Here is an 18,576-nt window from a genome sequence, read left to right on the forward strand (position 1 = left end):
ACACACACACAGAACCACACACCAATGAGCACATACACACTCCAGAGATGCTGCCGCGGGAAAGGTTTCGTAAACAAAATTTAAAACTCTACAAAAATAAAATAACAGTATAAAATGCCTTTACATATACACACACAAAATTAAATAAGCTTTTACTTTCGTTTCAAAAAGAGAAATAACATTATTGCACAAAATGAAAAACGGTTTGTTCTTAAGTGAATGAACTGTAAAAAAAAAAAAAAAAAAAAAAAAGTTATGTTGACCCACAGGCAGCTTGGCTGTACGGGTCAAGACGAGGTCAAGTGAACTTGGCAATGCCATCACCACCAAGTCCAACAAAAAACAAAAACAGTAACCCAACTGAAACACAGATGAGGAATACTGAGCGGAAAATAATACTGGAAAAAAAAAAAAAAAACTGTGAACAAAAGTCATGCAGAAATGGAAAGGTACAGATAGAAAGGTAGGAGGAAGATGCAGAGCTGAGGGCTGCTCCGTGATGAGGCAGCCCCAGAGTGAAAACTGCTGGTCTCTAGTTCTCTGTTTGCCTGTCCATCCTCCTTCAAGACGAACGAAGAGCCAGGGTTTGCAGCCAGAGAGGAGGAGGAGGAGGAGGAGGAGGAACAGTTAGGGGACGAGGAGTGGTTTCTATCTGCTGAGGCTGACCGGCAGGCTGTCCCTCTTCCTGCGTCGCCAAGTGTTGCGGTGGTATTGTGTGTGCGTGTGAGCGTGCGTGTGTCCGCGGTTCGCCAGAACAGCGTTGTTGACCAGCGGCGGGTTGTGGAAGCCCTTCACATTGAACTTGGCTCCATTCTGAGGAGGGAGAAGAGAAAAAAAAGTTACTCATGATAGTCCTCTGTGAATCGTTGTGTGTTGAGACACCAGCACGATAAACAAGACTGAAAAAAAAAACAATGAAAAAATAAGTGTGTAATATGATTTTTTTTAAAAAGAAAGAAAGAAAGAAAAACAACAGATACAGCTGACGATTCCACTTTCATGGTCGACCAATCAATAGCACGGCTCATTAGCGGAACTGATGTTTAACATTTTAGTGTTTATTGGTGTCATTTAAAAAAAATAGAAAATAAAAAATCTGATTTCAGATAGTTATTTAAAAATACTCTACTTTGAGACTGATTCAGATGCCTGTGGTCTCGAACAACGTCCTACGAACAGAACACTCCGACTGGTTATATATCGCAAATAACACCCTATCAACTACAAAAGATAAATGCTATGAAGTTCTCTTTTATTTAACTATATGTAAAACATAAATAAACAAAGGCATTTCCATTAAGTTTTGTGTTATTGTAAACTTTGACATCAAGATTTTTATTTTTACTGCAAATGTATATCTTCTCCAAATATCAGTTACTGGTCTCTTGGACTGTTAGTAATTAATGTCGGAATTGGCTTTAAAAACCATATTCGTTGACCACTAGTACACCTGATATGAAGGCAGAGCTAGAAGATAATTAGCTTAGCATAAAGCTCACCCCAAGCAGTCAAGGCAGATGGCTGCTCTCCCTGAGCCCCGTACTGTGTAAGATTTTTTTTTCTCTGTTCTTCCTGTTAAAGGGGAGTTTGTTTTTTTTTAACGTTCTTTTCCACTATTGCAAAGCGCTTGCTAAAAGGGAATACACAGGGAACTTTGGCTTTGTCAGGTTCTCTGTTAAAATTTGTAAGGTCTTCACCGTGCTATGAGATGACGAATTGTGAAACGATATAATTAAAACAGAATTAAATTAGATTGGAAAAGGGAAACAGGTGGCTTGTTCTGTAGAAAGGTGGAAAAAGCTTGTTAAGAGGTGGTACCTAGTTTGTTTAATCTGTGCAAAACCAACAAGCTGCTGTATCAATCTTCTCATTAAACTCTCTGAGAAAGCAACAAAATAAATGCTGTTCTTTTAACTCTTAGCAAGCCATCGGGCAGCAAGAACTCCAAATTGGATGATGCCACTTTGAATCATGTCCCTGTTTTGCAGACTGTTCCGAGTAATTTCCCCTAATAAAAGGTAAACGTCAGATGTTGACACATCCGGCCTCAGAGCAGCAGTGAGGCTGTTGTTGTTTACTGAGCATTTATGGGTTGCAAATGGTAATTTGATGTTTTTATGTAACCTGTTACACAACTAGTCTGAAGAGAGTAATGGAGAGGAAAGAGTCAGCAAACAAAGACAGAAGAAATCTGAAGAGAGACAGAAAATATGAGATGGAAAGAGTGTAAACCCATGTGTGAGACAAGGTTGTCTTGACAGTGCATTTGAGTGTGTTTGTGGCATCCGGCGCCTACCTTGTGTGTGTGGCTGGAGTGGGGGCTGGGCTGAGGCTGGGGGCTGGAGGGGGCAGGGGCATGAGCATGGGCTGGGGGGGGCATGTGGAAGAAGGGGGGGAGCCCGGTGTCTATACACACCTGTCTGCCAGGTATGGAGTGCATTGCTAGACCACCGGGCAGTGAGACGCGAGCCTGAGGGATGGAAGAGACAGCACTTCATTAGGAATTCAGAAAAAATGCAATGAATTACTAATTGTACATATATAGTTCTCTTAACGTTAATCCAAATGTTAACCAGGGCATCATTTTCAATGTTCCAATTTTCCATACAAGATCTAAAGCAAATGCAACCCCTCTTGCCTGCAGCCTCTGCTTTGTGCCTACCTGTGAACCTGGAGGCAGGAGCAGATGGTGTCCTCCCATGCCGGGCTTGCCGGTGCCCATGTTGAGGCCTGGTGGTAAAGCTAGGCCGAGAGCCGGAAAGGACGGGTATGCTGGCAGGGTTGGCGGAGGGAGGGGGCACGGCAACGCTGAATCAGAGTCCTGGCAGATCACAGAGGAGGAGATTGTATTTGCTGTATGCTAGCATCTAAATACTCAAATAAAATTAGACCCCAGCAGGGTGGATTTCTACCAGATAGGTTAGAGGGAACAAAAAAGGCTATCATATCACAGCAAGATGTAGCTACTGGTGTAACTCCACTATGCCGGCTGTCAGTAATCAGAGGAAACTAAACTTGCAATCAATCATTTTCCATGCTTAGAGGTCCCCGGTGTTTGGTACCGGAAAAAGCTGCCCATCACACTGTCTGTAACAGACATATAGGAAATGTGGGGAGAGTGAAATAGGTCTCAGGGATGCAAAAAAGGACCAACAGCTGAGAATAAAACCGTGCACATCAAGTAGTATCTCAACCTTCAGAACTCTTTACGTCTAAGCTCCTACCTTGTTCATTATAAGGGTCACTGATGAGCTGGATTTTATTTTTCCCCCCAACATCCTTGCCTCATCACTAAATATGCTAAAACTTGCATATTTGTCCATATTAGCATTTACATCAAGTAAAAATGTTCTAGTAATATTATGAAACTAAGATTAACAAAAATCCCAACCATGTAGTTCGGATGATGTATGACTTGTAAATTTGAAAAACATGGAATGTCCTAAAGGAGATGGTGCAGAAAAAAAAATCTTGCTAGATACCTTCCCTCTCAGAATTAAAAAAAAAAAAAAAAACATGGAATGTCCTAAAGGAGATGGTGCAGAAAAAAAAATCTTGCTAGATACCTTCCCTCTCAGAATTTAAAAAAAAAAAAAAAAAGTCTAATATTTTCAAAAATATTTCTGTGCACACGAGAACGCAAAAAAAAACTACAACATGCATATCGGGCCAGTCGAAATCAATGATACATCAGATCATCAAATATCAGAGCAGACTGTCATTTCACTGTTTCTGCCAACTTTAAATTGTGGATGCTGTAGCAAACACAGGCTTTTTCGTGCAGGTGAAGATGTCCAGCAACTTCTAGTTAAGCTTGAAACTGACGGTTACAACTAGTATCACCGGTAAGTGTAAGCTCTGCTGTTTATTTTGATGTGTTGTACACGAGCGTAGCCTTCTGACAAATTCAAAAAGTGTTAAAATAGGCCCTGACATTAATCAAGATATGAGGATGCTAATAACTACCATAATTACAAAGCTCCAGTTCTGCTCATCGTCCAATACGTGTTTAATATCTATGCAATTATATGTTCAGGAGAATTTAAATAAAAGAAATGGGTGCAGAGGTGTATGTGGATTGTAATTATGATTAAATCTGATGAAAATTAGAAATCATTTTCCTCACCCAGTCACACAGACAAACAACTGGCATCATTGCAAAGGTCAAGTGGTGCAGTTTTATTTGATGGGTGCTCCACTTCTCAGCAATAAATATTTCAAGGATAAATCAGCTGATCTGAAGGGATGTGACTGTGGACGCAAAGCGCATCTGGTTCTAAGTGTTAAGCATTAGGCTACTGGGATGCCTCCACTGAAAGATACTTTACAAGAAAAACGTGAGCTAACCTGCAGTGACACAAATGTTTTAACTGCTCATTTACAGAGTGCTCTTTTGCTTCTCCTACGTATGTGTTTTCTTACGTTGTCAGATCCAGACAGTGAGGAGACTGATGAGGCTGACGAGTGCTGCTGAGGGCTGGAGATGGACATGGGAGAGTCTGCACTATGGGGGGACACCGAGTCCCTTTGCTGTTCTTCTGACACAACGCCACCCCCCAGCACACAGGACTCCTGCTCCAACACTGGCTCCTTGGGAGGCGACACTAAAGAAAAAATAATAAATGGTAAGGACACTGACAGCTACACTCATCAAAAAGTCAGTAATTCATTTGTTCTCCAAACTTTACTAAGTGGATAACTTCATTTTCATGAGGCATTTCCTACTTTTCAAATTACCAAGAACCTCCTCATACATCTTCTGCATATCTTGAGACATTAAGGTCAACAGTACATTAAAATCTGATGATTTGTACCTCTGTTGTCCGTTCGTGCCAAGTCCCTGCCCCCCCACTTCTTAATGATCCATTCCCTGTAGTCGATCACTTCCTGGGTCAACCTGATTATCCTCCCCAATGTGCTGCAGGGATGAGAGAGAAGCGTTTTAGAAGGAGCAAAACTCGTATCCATGGTTTCTATAACGCTTTTCAATGGACTTGATTCGAACCTTTCACAGTCTTTGTTGGGATATGACCGTGCAAGTGGAGACACAGCATGACTCAGGACAGTGTAGGCATAGTCAAACACCTGCTTGACGTGCATGGCACCGTAGGATCCCCTCCCCACATCATTACCTACATGAAAAAAAGAAACTAAATTAGTTATGTGTGACATTCAAGGAGAGTTTAGACATTTTGTAGAACTGCCACCAATTGTGATATTACTTGCTACTATTGTGTGCAAAATGTGCCGAGCATGGCTTCACCACAACTTCTTATTTAACATCAAACCATATAGTTTATGATCACTGCAGTATATGTCATTTTATTATGTGGGCGCGCATCTTTAAAAATATTCTGATTGCCTGTGCTTTGTTTGGAGACAAAAATGAATCAGTGCAGGCGAAAACTGATGTGGTTGAAACATTTTCATTTGCCTGCCAACGTGTCATTCTTGACATCACCACCAGATGCTGCCAAAATGAGAACACTTCATGAACATGGCTTCTTCAAACTGTTATTTCAATTTAAAAAGTCATGGATTTGTTACAGTATTTCTATTTTAACTGCTTTGAAAGGTGAGGTTGTTGAACTTTGCTGAATCCTTTTCATTAGAATCATTTTTCTTTTTTTTTTTGTGTGCCTAAAACAGGCAATTTCAACGAGTCAGCTTCATCAATGATAAAGCGAAAAATGCATCACGGTTGGACATATTTTTAAAATGATTTTCTGAAATGCTTCAGTTCATGGTAACAAATGTTTTTCCTCAGTATCACTACCTAATGATGCAGGCCATTGGTTGGGTGCAGTGGTGACTGCAGTGGAGTTTGGTCTAAAAGTTCCCAAAGACCCAAGGCTTGGTGAATATGAGAACACTTCTGATGATTACAGAACAACAAAGTGGTCTGTGCAAGGTGCAGAGTTTTGAAGTAGTGGATTGCACAAACAACTGAAGAGAAAACACAAAGACGCTTTTCTGGAAGATGCCAAACCAACTCAAAGTGTTGTTGTTCATTAGCAGGCAGAGCTTTTCAATATCTTTTTGTCCTTGTAGTTGTTAAATACACTCATAAAGCTTAAAACCTCAAAATAAAATAAACTTAAATTAAACAGACAATTTGATATTTTTGAGAAAAATTAGTAATTGGTACAACAGTCGATACATTAATTAATAGAAAAATAGTCTTTAGTGTGGTTATTTGTCTACAGATCCAGCTATTATTTGGGTTGAAAGAATATGTTTTATTCAGCGTAAACAAGTCAAACACACCTGGAAGCAGTGGGTCCTCTATGCAGAGCATGGATGGCCTGTATCCGTTTGTCATGGACTTCATTATCTCCTCTTTGGCTATGTATGCGCCTCGATTTTTTATGCGAATCCCTGTTTTCAAGTAGTTGAAATGGCGGCCATATAACTCAAAGAACTCGATCAGCAGCACCCCCAAGTTCTCACTGGGGATTCTGGCATCAATACGAGGATGGAGCTGAGGAGAGAAGGCAGGAAGACTGGATTAGTATGTGTCCAAGACAAGTGCTATTGCTGAGATTATGATTTATGTCAGCCTACACCACCACGCCTAAACATCTTTATGAATGTTGTTGAAAACAGCAAATTCTACTATGAATATTGTTACTGCTGCTGCTACTACTGTCATACATACTGTATATCAAAAGCAGCAGCGCTACAAAAGGACACGCTCCACCACTGTGAGGCTGTTACTGTACCTGTAGGAAACTGATGACCATGAGGATGAGGCTGTAAGAGCTGATGCCCCCGGTGAAGACCTCGTTTAGATCTCTCTGCAGCAGAAACTGCTTCAGAACAAAGATCAGGTAAGGCAGCACTGGATACTCCTGAAAGTAGACAGCGAAGACAGACGTGGAATGAGAATGGCTGATTCAAACTGTGGATTAAGTACGAGGAACGGAGTACAGCACTGAATCTTAAAAAGAAAAAGCAGATGAAAGACCGACTCAGGCTCCAGTCGTATATGTTCCAGAGGAGAACTAGAGGTTTGTGATGATATACAGTGAGTTAGAGATACGGCTAGACTACATTAAATGTGAAGAGAGGAAATCATCCAAATGACTGTAATGTGTCATTAATTATAATATCATTAGGGGTGTGAATCTTTGGCTAAATAACCGCTCAGCTGAAATCATTACTGAGCAGCAATTCAAAAGCATATAGTCTTTCTATTTAAATTAGGGTCCACTCAATATTGTAAATTATGACTTGATTCAGCAACTATAATCATTAACATGACATAATGTACATGCAACTTGCAGTAGACATTTATGACAGCATCTGGCGTAAGCTGCTCGAGCATAACTTCTACCACAACTACTTGCAGCATCAGTGGTAGATGCAGTGGACATGCTGTCGCTTGAGGTGGTTTTATAAATTTGTCATGTCGACCCGTTTCCATACTCTTGGATCAAGCCGTCTCATTGTTTTTTTTTTTTTTAGAAAGCCATAATGCTGAAAACCACCCAGAGGAAGCCTCGCTAAAGTCATGATTATTGCTGAAAACAAAATGTTGAATAATGCTATTTTTTTGGTACCTAATTGTTATAACACTCTATTTATGTTTTCACCCCTCCACCATTAGACTTCTAAATTCTCAGGACACTTAACAACCCGTTCATACGGTACAAAAATTTGTCTTGGTACAATATGTTTTATTTCAGCTGTGGCAGTGGAATACTGGTTTGAGTATGTATTTATATATTCTTATTTTATTTTTGATTTTTTTAGGCCCTTAGTACAATCTACAATGGTTTCTAGTTATATTTATTCAGGTACCCGTTTTTTCTTTTACTATTTCTAGGTTTTTCAGTTTTTTTTCCTTTTTAGTCTGTGACCTGTGCTTGTAATTTCGTTCTAAATGCATTTTAATATCTTTTAATGTACTGATTGAATTACAATGAAGTAATCTATCTATCTATCTATCTATCTATCTATCTATCTATCTATCTATCTATCTATCTATCTATCTATCTATCTATCTATCTATCTATCTCACATGAATAATTGGGTCAAACTTTCTTAAAGGGTATAAATTTGAGAGTCCTATGAAACCCCAGAGGGGCCTGGAAATTGGAATTACAAATATGTTCAGATATCCTGTTGAAAAGGAGGCATAACCCCCTGGCAGTGTGTGTGTGTGTGTGTGTGTGGGTGCATGTGTGCCAATGGAGCAGCAGCTTGGTTGACATACGAGAATTAACTTTGGGGTGACCTCTCCATGGCAAGACTGCACTGGAGTGTGTCACGCCCACGCATTAACAACATCAACTATTGCTGAGTTGACACTGAGCGAGGTTGTCAACAGCAGGATTTCAAGCTCTGACATGTACTCCCAGAGAATCAGAATACTTACATGCAACGACAACAATGGGTAAATGCCAAAACCTGACAGCTTGCTGGAACGTCAGCACCTGGAATTCCTCTGCTGGATTCACTACTATAACCGTGACTAAAGCAGGCAGAGATCCACCTTCAGCAGGAATTCTGTCAGAGCCACGGGGTGAAATTTACCACCGCTGAGAAGATTTGGCAACCGAGTCTTCAGCAACACACAGACTCAGGTCAAGTTAAGTGGAGATTATACTGAGCACGGTTGCTGGGGTCTGTTCCAGCTTCACTTTGGAAATGAGATGGGCCAGCACAAGATGGGAGTGAAGTGAAGTGTAATGCTTTAAACTGTTGGCTTGCCTGGTTCACAGAGGGAATTTCCAAAGTTCTGTATTTAGACCCCACTGTAAAATGGTAATTATGTGACTCCTCTTGTGGGTTTTTTTTTTTTTTTACAAATTCAAATATGTCTACATGACCTTTTCCTGCTCTGTCCCTTCACTCCTTGTAATGTGCACTGTGGGATGATATCATTTAGTCTGTCTTAAATGGACATCTGTCTGTTGTTTGTTGCTTCCTGGTCAGATTCAACAATTAAAAGCATAGCAAAATAACACATGTAGCTGTAGCCAACAGCCTCCAAAGGCAGAAGGGCCCCTCACCTTCACGTAGTCTTTTATGAAGCTTGCCGCCTTGACTCCGGTCTCTACATTAAAACTGATGTCCACCTTCACCTCAGTCTCCTGGTCTGTCAGCTTGATGATTGGCACCTGAAAGAAGGTAAATGTAATAGCAAACATTACAGTCACCTCAGTATCCATAAACATACTCGCTGTGTGCTGAAATCAAAGAGGTGGTGCATCTGTCACAATTGGCAAGCTTGTAGAAGGAATAGCTTATGCAAAAATGAAAACTGAGCCATTAACTACTTATTATCGTGTCAGTCAAGAAGGCATTGCAGCTTGCCGTGGTTTGCCTGCTTGTGCGCGCACCCCGCAGAATGAGCGTGTGGGTTACTGAGCTATCATTTCTAAAACTACGCTGCGGGACTTGCAGCTATAAACACTTTCACCACAGTAGGTGCACACATTACGCCAAGCTGTGGAACGGTGGCTTATCTTTGATAAAATGTAGGGGAGTTAAGGTAGAATTGGACTGGACTGATCTCAGCTGAACAGATGACGACAATGACAATGGATTTTTTTTTTTTTTTGCTTGCGCTAGAGCTGACATAATATACATTTCAGTATTCACAACACACTGATGGCCAATAAACAACTCATTTTTATCCTGAAAAAAACAGGCATAAAGTTCAACAAAAATGGCAAAATGTGCCCCCTATCAGGCAAACAGATGGAGGACACTAATTGAGCCTCATAGTATATTGCGCTTCCTCTTTTTTTTTCCCTCTCGCATCCTTCCATTGATGACAAAGGGGATGAGTCAAAGCTTTAGAGCTCTAACTGACCATTTGAAGTCCAGGACAACTTTTCTAGAAATGTAAAAAGTGCTGCCAAATGTTGATTTGGCTGGGTGTATTCCAGTTCTCCTCTTGGTTGTAATATTTTATCACTTGTTGTGAAGAATAAAACCTTTACGAGGACTGAAAATGAACTGTCAAACAATCCTATTACACAAATCATTAATCACTGCATCACGATATGGAACAGTCAATCACTATTTTATTCAAGTCTATATTCTATTTCTGTTGATGCAAAGCAGTCTGGCTTTATTTTCAAGACACAACATGAACACAGGATGAAATATGTACGTATGCACAGTTGAGAAACACAGCCTGGTTGCCTCTACTCACTGTAGCCTTGTCCAGCACTTTAATAGAGAAAGGTTCTGCCACATTATGTTTGCGAAGAGCTTGTTCTAGCTCTTGCAGCGGGGGACGTTCCCACTTCCCAAACACCACTAGGTCAATGTCACTGAGGGGGGAAAGAGTGGTAAGAACATTAAATTACTACCCAGCAAGAAAAGCATCAGGACTGAAATTGATACTTGTAGTTTTCTTTACTTATGAATACTACGACTTACCTTGTTGGAAGGTACAGCCCTGTGCTGAAGCTGCCAAAGATTTGGACCTGGAAAACAATGTTCAAGAAATATGAAAACAATGACCAGAATCACTGTAGTTGAACTGCTAGCAATAAACTCAGCTTACATGACATTCTCTCATATTTCCTTCAAACCGTAGACGACTTGGCAACAACTATAGATCCTGTATCAAAAAAAAAAAAACTCTGTATATCCAGTTCGCATGTTTGCAAACTACCAGGAATGAGGTATTTCCGGGTTCCACTTCAGAGACTGTAAACAATGCCAAGTTGAGCATGCTGCCAAATTAAGTATACAATGGCTCAGAAAAAAATTGCTGTGCTTGGGGGCTGCAAGCGAAAGCTCTCTAAAAGGAAGCAGAGTGAAGTTCTTTCCTTTTCCGTCTGGTAAATACGACAAGGCAATAGCACAAGGACAGGACAGGATTAATGGGTTGAAATGAAAAGGGAGGCTGGTACAAATCAGAGACTTGATCCATTTACCTGACAATGTGGCTCACAGTGGAAGTGGGGGAGACTGGCAGCCAACAAATCACTGCTGCGCGTGTTTTACATGATTAAGTAATGAGAGGGGCATTACATCAACCCTACCTCCATGCACTTTTCCAAACTGACTGCAAGATTCTCCATCCCCACTTCTACACGTATAAAGTGCAAGTGCTTTAAAATATAAATGGGCACTCGTTGTTTTTTTAAAGCACACTGATTAATAACTAGTTTTGGGTTAATTACTTTTTAAAATTTCTAATCTGTAGTCTGATTGTTCCTTCTACAGAAACTACAATCAGCTCCAGGTTAGGGACTTGCTGGTTAGCTTTAAAAGAAACTTGGGCACAAACATAGACAAGTGTTTCTTAAATATCAGTGTGACTCTTAACCCTGTGGCCCCTGAAACTTGCCATCAAGCTTGAAAGGAAATAACAGCCCAAAAAAAGGGTAAAATTAGAACCAAAATGTGCAAAAACAGAAATAATCATTGGATTTTTAGCTTTTTGATGATCCTTGAAATGCTCATCTGTAACGCGCTGTTTTGTCAGAAAACTTGACCAAATCTACACTTATGATATTTCATCAAAATCCCTACATGTCACATAAAAGCAAACTGTGGTTTTAGAGGAGTTGGGATGTCATGTGACTAATTCTTGGATGGGCAAAGTAATTTTCTAGAGTTGTCACTTTAAGGTTGCCCATTGTGAAACTGTCCAGCAGATAAAGCACCATTAATAAGGATTGCAATAGATCATAAATCTCACATTCAGATCAAATCGCTGCTTTTGAGTCACAGATTGGATCATTTCTGTCATTAGGAAAGAGAGAAAAAAAAAAAAAGAAACGATAGATACTGCCATGACTGTCACTGTCGACTGCTTTTAACATACCCCGTTCATGTGAACACAACAGCTTAGTATCTTGTCAGTGCCACTCTGCATCAAGATTTGGGGAACTATTCCTCATCGAGGTGGAGGTATGTTGTCAATGCAGTACCAGGAACTGGATCACTTTCTTTAAAACTGTGAGATATGGCACTAGCCTTGGTGGAGGACTGTGCTCTTTAAACCAATCATGGACACGAGCACTACAACTTGTTGAGTTACACTTTAGTAGGTTGTCATTTGTATTAAGCCAATGAGATTTACCATGTTAATTTGCAAGCTTTAGATGCACTAACAGGTAGATTTTGATATCTTTGGACAGTCTTCATGCAAAGCTAAGCTACGCTAAGACCTGCAAGCTGTTTCCGTTTTAACCTCTGACATGACAGTGATCATCGTTTCCCAAAATGTCAAACTAGTCCTTTAAACAATAAAATGTCACTTAATAAACCATCCTTACAGCAGTTGTATAGGAGTAAAATCTTCAGCTGAACTAACCTGAATTCTTACCCACCAGCAATATAACTGAAAGCAAAGTCACATGTTCTTATGACTCATCCATGTGAACACATGCAAAATGCTAAAGAGGATATACAACTAAATGTCAATATAAACTGACGTTATCTTGTACAAATAGTTCTACAATTTTAAAAGAAAAGGTCCATCAAAACATCTCAACGCTGATTTATGAGCAATCTGACATTACAGTTTGTCTTTGTGCCAATAATTCCTCCTCCAAGAGTGAACTGTGTGATTTAAGAGACTGCGCTCTCTAAGATATTAATTTCCTGAAGGGAGGTAATCCAAATGAATAGAGGCACGTGTGTGTGTGTGTGTGTGTGTGTGTGTGTGTGAAGCTCACATCTGCAGTTGGCCAAAGCTCCTTGATGATCATCTCTATCCGGTTCACCACCTCCTTCCTCATAGCTGCCTCCTCTGGCCGAGGAGACATGAAGTTATAGAAGTCCATCACCTCTTCGTGGAGCCTGGACAGAAAGGAGGATGTGCAACAAGGGTTATTCTCACCACTCCGATGCTTCCACAACACACACACACACATAAATAACCGAAAGAATGAAATGGGAACCATCTTAATATATTTCACATTGCTATCTCGAAATGAGTATACAGCTCACAATTTGATCTATCCTTCACTGCGCTGTTTAAAACCCCGATCATGTAAGAGCCAGACCAACCGTTTGAACAGTATGTTCTAGTGGAAATACAATGCATTTTTATCAGCGTCTGAACAGTTACAATACCCCTAAAAACAAACTGAGAAGCACTGCAACAAACTAAGCTGCTGACACTGTACTTGAATGGATCAGGTATCAACCAGACATGACTAATCCATATTGTTTCTTATTAATGTTTGCCATATCCTTAACAGATCCTGAGGTGCCGTGTTGGGGCAGGTCCAGGCATGTTTAAGTCAGAATATGATTGTTCTTTACTCTACTGTGTGTCCACCTCAGCCTGCTAGTTTGGCAGCGCTGCTCTCCCTTAATGACAGCCAGCATCTACACTGCAAGCATTTCACTGCACATGAGAGTGTGAAGTGAGAAATTATTTGGTCACACAGGTCACTGACTCTGTTCCGACACCTGGGTTGGCAAAATTCACGAAGCTCCATTAGTAACAACTCAGTTATCTCACCCTGCTCTTTTCTTTTTTTTATTGGCAGTGTTCAAAACTTTCAGGAATCACCCTTTCATTTAGTCCATCCTGATTACTTTCAACATTTCATATGACAAAAGCTGCCTGTATCAATTGAGATCTGCCATTCTCAGTTAGGTCTATTTTCATGAGTAACTTCATGACAGGCCAAAAAAAAAATAAAAAATCTTGGCTATTGTTTGGTTGTGCTCTCTGCAGATTGTACTCCACCAAAGATTGTTTTCAACAGCATCACTCTGTAACAGAGTATTTCTGCAACTACAAAAGAGTTGATGTGTCTTCTCTGTTGCTAATGGCATTTGTCATTTTCAGAAAACACATTATCCCAGATGGGCTTTTATTACTATCACAGCAGTAATTTAGGTTGATAAAAGTAACAGTTTGGACCAGGAATTAAAAATGGTACATGAAATTTAGAGGCTACAACTCACCAGTGTACCAGATTGATATTTAATCAGTATTTTATATATGCAAATTATCAGTAACCATTGGATTTGATTTAAAGATGTCCTTTAATGAAAGACTTGGATCAGACCCATGGAAAAAAATAAAAAAAGTTGATCAGAACATCTTTAGCAACTGTTCCCAGAACCCATTTTAGCCTGTCACTGACCTCGTTTTTATTTTTTCAGTCTAAATAAATATGATAAAAATATTTCTTCTATCCTTTTAGAGGCAAAAACTAATTGTAATCAAACCCTTTTTCTCTAACCTAGATGTGGCCACATGTATAGTACTCTGTAATTGCAGCCCTTATGGTAACAACTAGCCACAAAATAAGTCAGAACATATTTAGTGATAGTGAGCAGAAGAAACACTTTGCAGAATGCTTTTGATCTTCAGTAAAGGCCATGTGGTTCATGTGCTGACAAAGGTACAACACACACCTGAGATTTTGTAAAAGGGGATTTAGTAGAACACTGAGGGCCACATCATCCAGACTAGGCCCGAAGAGTCCCAGGCTCACTGCTGATACGGTTTCGCGATTGACCGCAGACGGGCACGTTAATGTAAAGATTTCTGACCAGTCAAATGCCTTCGAACAGTGGAAGTCTGTTCATGCCCGTGGCCATTCATTTTTCTAGGAATGCATGCCATGATGTCAGTGTGAAATACAGAACAGGGGGACTGTCACAATCAATTACCAGAGCCCTGGAGGAAATGCACTCAGCCCATGTGCCCACTCCTTGGTGAAAACTCTGCCAGCAAACCAGCCGGACCAGGGCGTGTCTATGTCAACTGTCCAGCACTGATAGAGAACATAGGTATTGCTGGGCACCTCTCTGTCTAAATATGAACTGCAACTACAGCGATCCCTGACAAACTAGCTTAAGGTCAAACATTCTTTATGCTTCCAACTTCAAACACACTTCAACAACTTTAAGGCCCAAGTAATTAATAATATTCCCCGGCACACTCTGCTGTAACAATTTATTTTATTGCATTCACACTTCAACTTTAACCCATTCTCAATCTCTGGTAATCACAAAATTGATCCAGTGTAACAATAAAGCTATTTATATTGCGCTTTGAAGCGCAACTATCTCCCCATGTTGGACTACAAAGGTCACCCCTGAGGGAAAACCAATGCAAGACTAGTCAGTGCACAAGCCAAAACTTGCATAAGAAAACCTGTACAACCAATTATGTTCTGAGGAAAATGAAAGATGATATTAATTCACTCATTGTGGGGACAAAACCATAGCAAGCAACTCAGATTTCCAGTTAACTAAGATTTAGAGGCATTGGGGAAACTTAGCACAGAGCATGTGGAACTGCTTTCCTGACAAACACTGATTCGTTGTACAGAAAATTCCCAGATGGGTGCAAGCAGCCATTACAAATATCACAAGTTCTTGCAACACATTTGGAACTTCTTTGGTCATTTGTTTGGTAGGAAGGCTTCTGTCAGTGCAAAAAATGATCACAGTTATGAAGAAAAAAATAATAATCCCAATATATTCAGTTACACACTTCTTATTACACCAACAGTGGAGGTGTCACACATTTGCACAACACCAACTGAGCATTCACAGGAAACAGAAAGTAAGACTAATCTTGAAATATATGTTCCAGTTAATGTGTGGTCAGTCTGGTCACTTTTATCAGTGGGATCTAAGTACATTAAGACCCACCCATTAATGGTATGCCAGGCTGATGGATAAATAATAACCAGGAACAAGACAGTCCTCTGTGAGTGCACCCAGATTCAAACTTGAGAGAAATTATCCACAACTTTATACATTGGAGTAAACACGTAACTCAACTTTACTTTCAACAAGTGTAGAAAAATTCATTAAAAACTATAAAAACATATAATATTCTCCTTTACGTTTAGGCATACTAACCTACTACTTCTATAATCAAGCAATTAACTCAGGAGCTCGCCTCCGGGTGTCACAGTTCAGTTACTAGCACGAGTTGGTATTTTATATTTATTTGTTTTGCTATTTCGAGTTTATTCTGTTCAATTTCATTTGACAAAAAAAGTCTAGAAATGCAGTTTTAAATTGCTAGCTTCCTGACTTAACGTCGAGGCTAAAGGGAAATCCGTTAGCTAAGTTAGCTGTCATGCTAACAAACGGACTACATAAAAAAAAAAGGCAGCAAATCCGGTGGAAACCTTCTAAAATAAATGACCCAACAAACTTCGACGTTGTGGTTATTACACAACTGCTCACATTAGGCTGTAGTTCTGTGTAGTTTGTTGGAAAATGTGTGTGTTTTTTAAGCGGTGCAGTTTAAACTTTAGGAGACAAATCACAGCCCTGGTCGTCTTCTCGCAGTTATCTAACGGTAGTGATTTAGCTAACCAGCCAACGGCAAAGGAAAAAAAAAAAAGCCCAGCTAACAGCCCAACTGTAAAATATTCTGCAATACTGTGTGCAATTGCGTTAGCAGACAAATAAATACGATTCTATTTGGTAGTAAGAAAATGCAAACAACTTTCAACCATTTAAACGAGCACTGAAAGACAGACGTTACTTAAGTTTAGCCCCCCCCCACCCCCCAGGGGTGTTGTGCTCAGCCACTCACCCAAGGACCCCGGGGTTGTACTTCCTCGTCTTCCAGGGCGTCCAAGTGCTCGCATAATTGCCATTAGTGCAGTTTGAAAGCAAGTAATTCATCCCATAAGTGCTCGCCTTGTTGTCACTTTTCCTTCGGCCTGGATGGTGATTGTGTGTGTGATTTACAGGTACAGAGGGGTGAACCTGATAACGCTTCACGCAAATCTGCTGTAAATTGAAAGCCGGGTGCTCCTGTAGGTGACGGTGGTGGTGGTGGTGGTGGTAAAGGTTGACATTGTTGTCCATGTTGTCGCTCAAGTTGAAGAGAAGGTTGGCACCCCCGACGTTTTTATTCATGTTGCCCGTCACATTTCCACCCATAGTCCTCTCAAGTGAGCAGCTAGAAGGGGGACTGTCCGTCCCGGATTCCTGTGAAGACGAAGAGGAGACGGATCCCGTCTTCTGGGGCAGGATTTTTCCCTCACCTGCTTCGGCGACGTTTGTCGTGGTGAAAGAGTTGTGTACGTTCCCGTTGGACAGCGCTATTCCCAGCGAGGAAATCGCAGTGCCGTTAATACTACTACTGTGTGTAGTGCCGTTCATGATGCTGTGATGGCTGCTGCTGCTGCTGCTGCCGTTGCTCAGGCTGGCAGTAACGTTACCGTTGCTGCTGCTGCTGCTGCTGCAAACGCTCTTGCTCGATGCCACCGCGGTCGCCACATTTTTTAAAACATCCAACGCCGCGTAATTCACACACTGGTTGTGGTTTTGATTGTGGAGCTGCTGCTGAGCGGAGAGCGTCCGTACTCCCTGAGAGGTCTCCCAGACGTGCATCCATAAGGCGTTCGCAGGTCCTTTCTGTTCGGGCTGAATCCAAGCTACCCTCGGATCCATTCAACTTCTTTTCTCTGGTCACCCCCCTACAAGTACCTAACTAACACAGGCGAGCCCGTTGTGAATCTGCGCCGCTCCCTGGACCTTTCAATGGTCGCTACGCTGTCCGGGATTACGAAAAGAGACGAATTTAAACATTAAACCGAATTAGGACCATTGATAAAGTGGCCCCTTTACACCGCTAGCTGGAAAAAATGCTAGCTGATTCCTACGGGAATTCAATATGGCGTATTCTCTTCAAATCCATGCGCATGCGCTCTGGCAGGGGTTTCTTAAACGATGACTGCGCCCCCCATTCGCCCACTCCTTCATCACCCCTCAGCTGGGCGGCTGATGAACTGCACAGAATAAATGTTTGAATTACTTGATATACGTTTAATTGAACAACAACTGAAGCGCACGGTAAAAATGTCAGTGATGAAATAAAGCGATCCTGGAACAGAGGCTTCCGAAGCGGTGCCTGATAACCCAGAGGTCCTTGCGCACACGAGCTCAACTTCCCTGCCATCACCAGTGGGTGGGTAGGGGGGAGGAAAAGGGTGGGTGGGTTCACAGGGGATCCCCCATCAATATAAGGCTGGACAGCGACTGAATTTGGCAGGAATGATAGATAACTGTTAATATCCGAGGTGCACACAGCTGTCATTATTAAACAGAAATTTTAAGGATGAAATATATTTTTATAAATGCAGTGCTGTGGAGCTTGGAGACATTAAGAGTCTGGTGCCCTCTGGGGAATTTCTTTCTTTGTGGCTAATCCACAGCTTCATGTCATAGGAAAGCTCTAACAGGAACAAAAAAAACCCCACTACAAATATTTTAAATCCTTGAAAGAGAGCATTAAAACACTTCAACAAAGCACAATTTACATAAACATTAAACAGAGACTACATCTTGTTGTCAGCTGGCATCTGTAACACAGCAGGGGTCCACAATCACAACCTCTGGCCTTTTAGATGCTGCTCACATACATATGTACGTGCAGCAGTACACTCACACTGCAGTCCACAGGGTAGCACAGAGTTCTGTTTTTTTTCTCACTGTCTAAATGGAGCTCCTTCTTTTTCTGTTTATTATTTCAGATGCAAGCTGCGGCCCCTGAATCCAAATGCTCATTTTTGAAGGGGGTAGTACACAGCAGGTGGTGTTGATCACTCCAGACTCTGTATCAGCCCCAGTAACAGCCGTCTCCTATCCCATTAAGCT

At 41.0% G+C, this 18,576-nt stretch overlaps 1 protein-coding gene across 1 annotated transcript; it reads right to left on the minus strand.

Annotated features, from left to right (window-relative positions):
• Positions 1–582: 582 nt before the first annotated feature.
• tent4a (terminal nucleotidyltransferase 4A) lies at positions 583–17,546 on the minus strand. Its single transcript, XM_008295167.1, has 13 exons — positions 16,505–17,546; positions 12,654–12,777; positions 10,399–10,445; positions 10,169–10,289; positions 9,018–9,125; positions 6,723–6,851; positions 6,268–6,481; positions 5,006–5,132; positions 4,815–4,918; positions 4,423–4,604; positions 2,663–2,821; positions 2,297–2,470; positions 583–813 (listed from the first exon to the last, which is right to left on the minus strand). The coding sequence occupies exons 1-13, from the start codon at positions 17,368–17,370 to the stop codon at positions 649–651; spliced, it is 2,520 nt and encodes an 839-aa protein (XP_008293389.1). The 5' UTR covers positions 17,371–17,546; the 3' UTR covers positions 583–648.
• Between the last annotated feature and the right edge of the window lie 1,030 nt (positions 17,547–18,576).

Source organism: Stegastes partitus, unplaced genomic scaffold (assembly GCF_000690725.1).
Source record: "Stegastes partitus isolate 25-593 unplaced genomic scaffold, Stegastes_partitus-1.0.2 Scaffold1026, whole genome shotgun sequence".
NCBI classification, from domain to species: Eukaryota; Metazoa; Chordata; class Actinopteri; family Pomacentridae; genus Stegastes; species Stegastes partitus.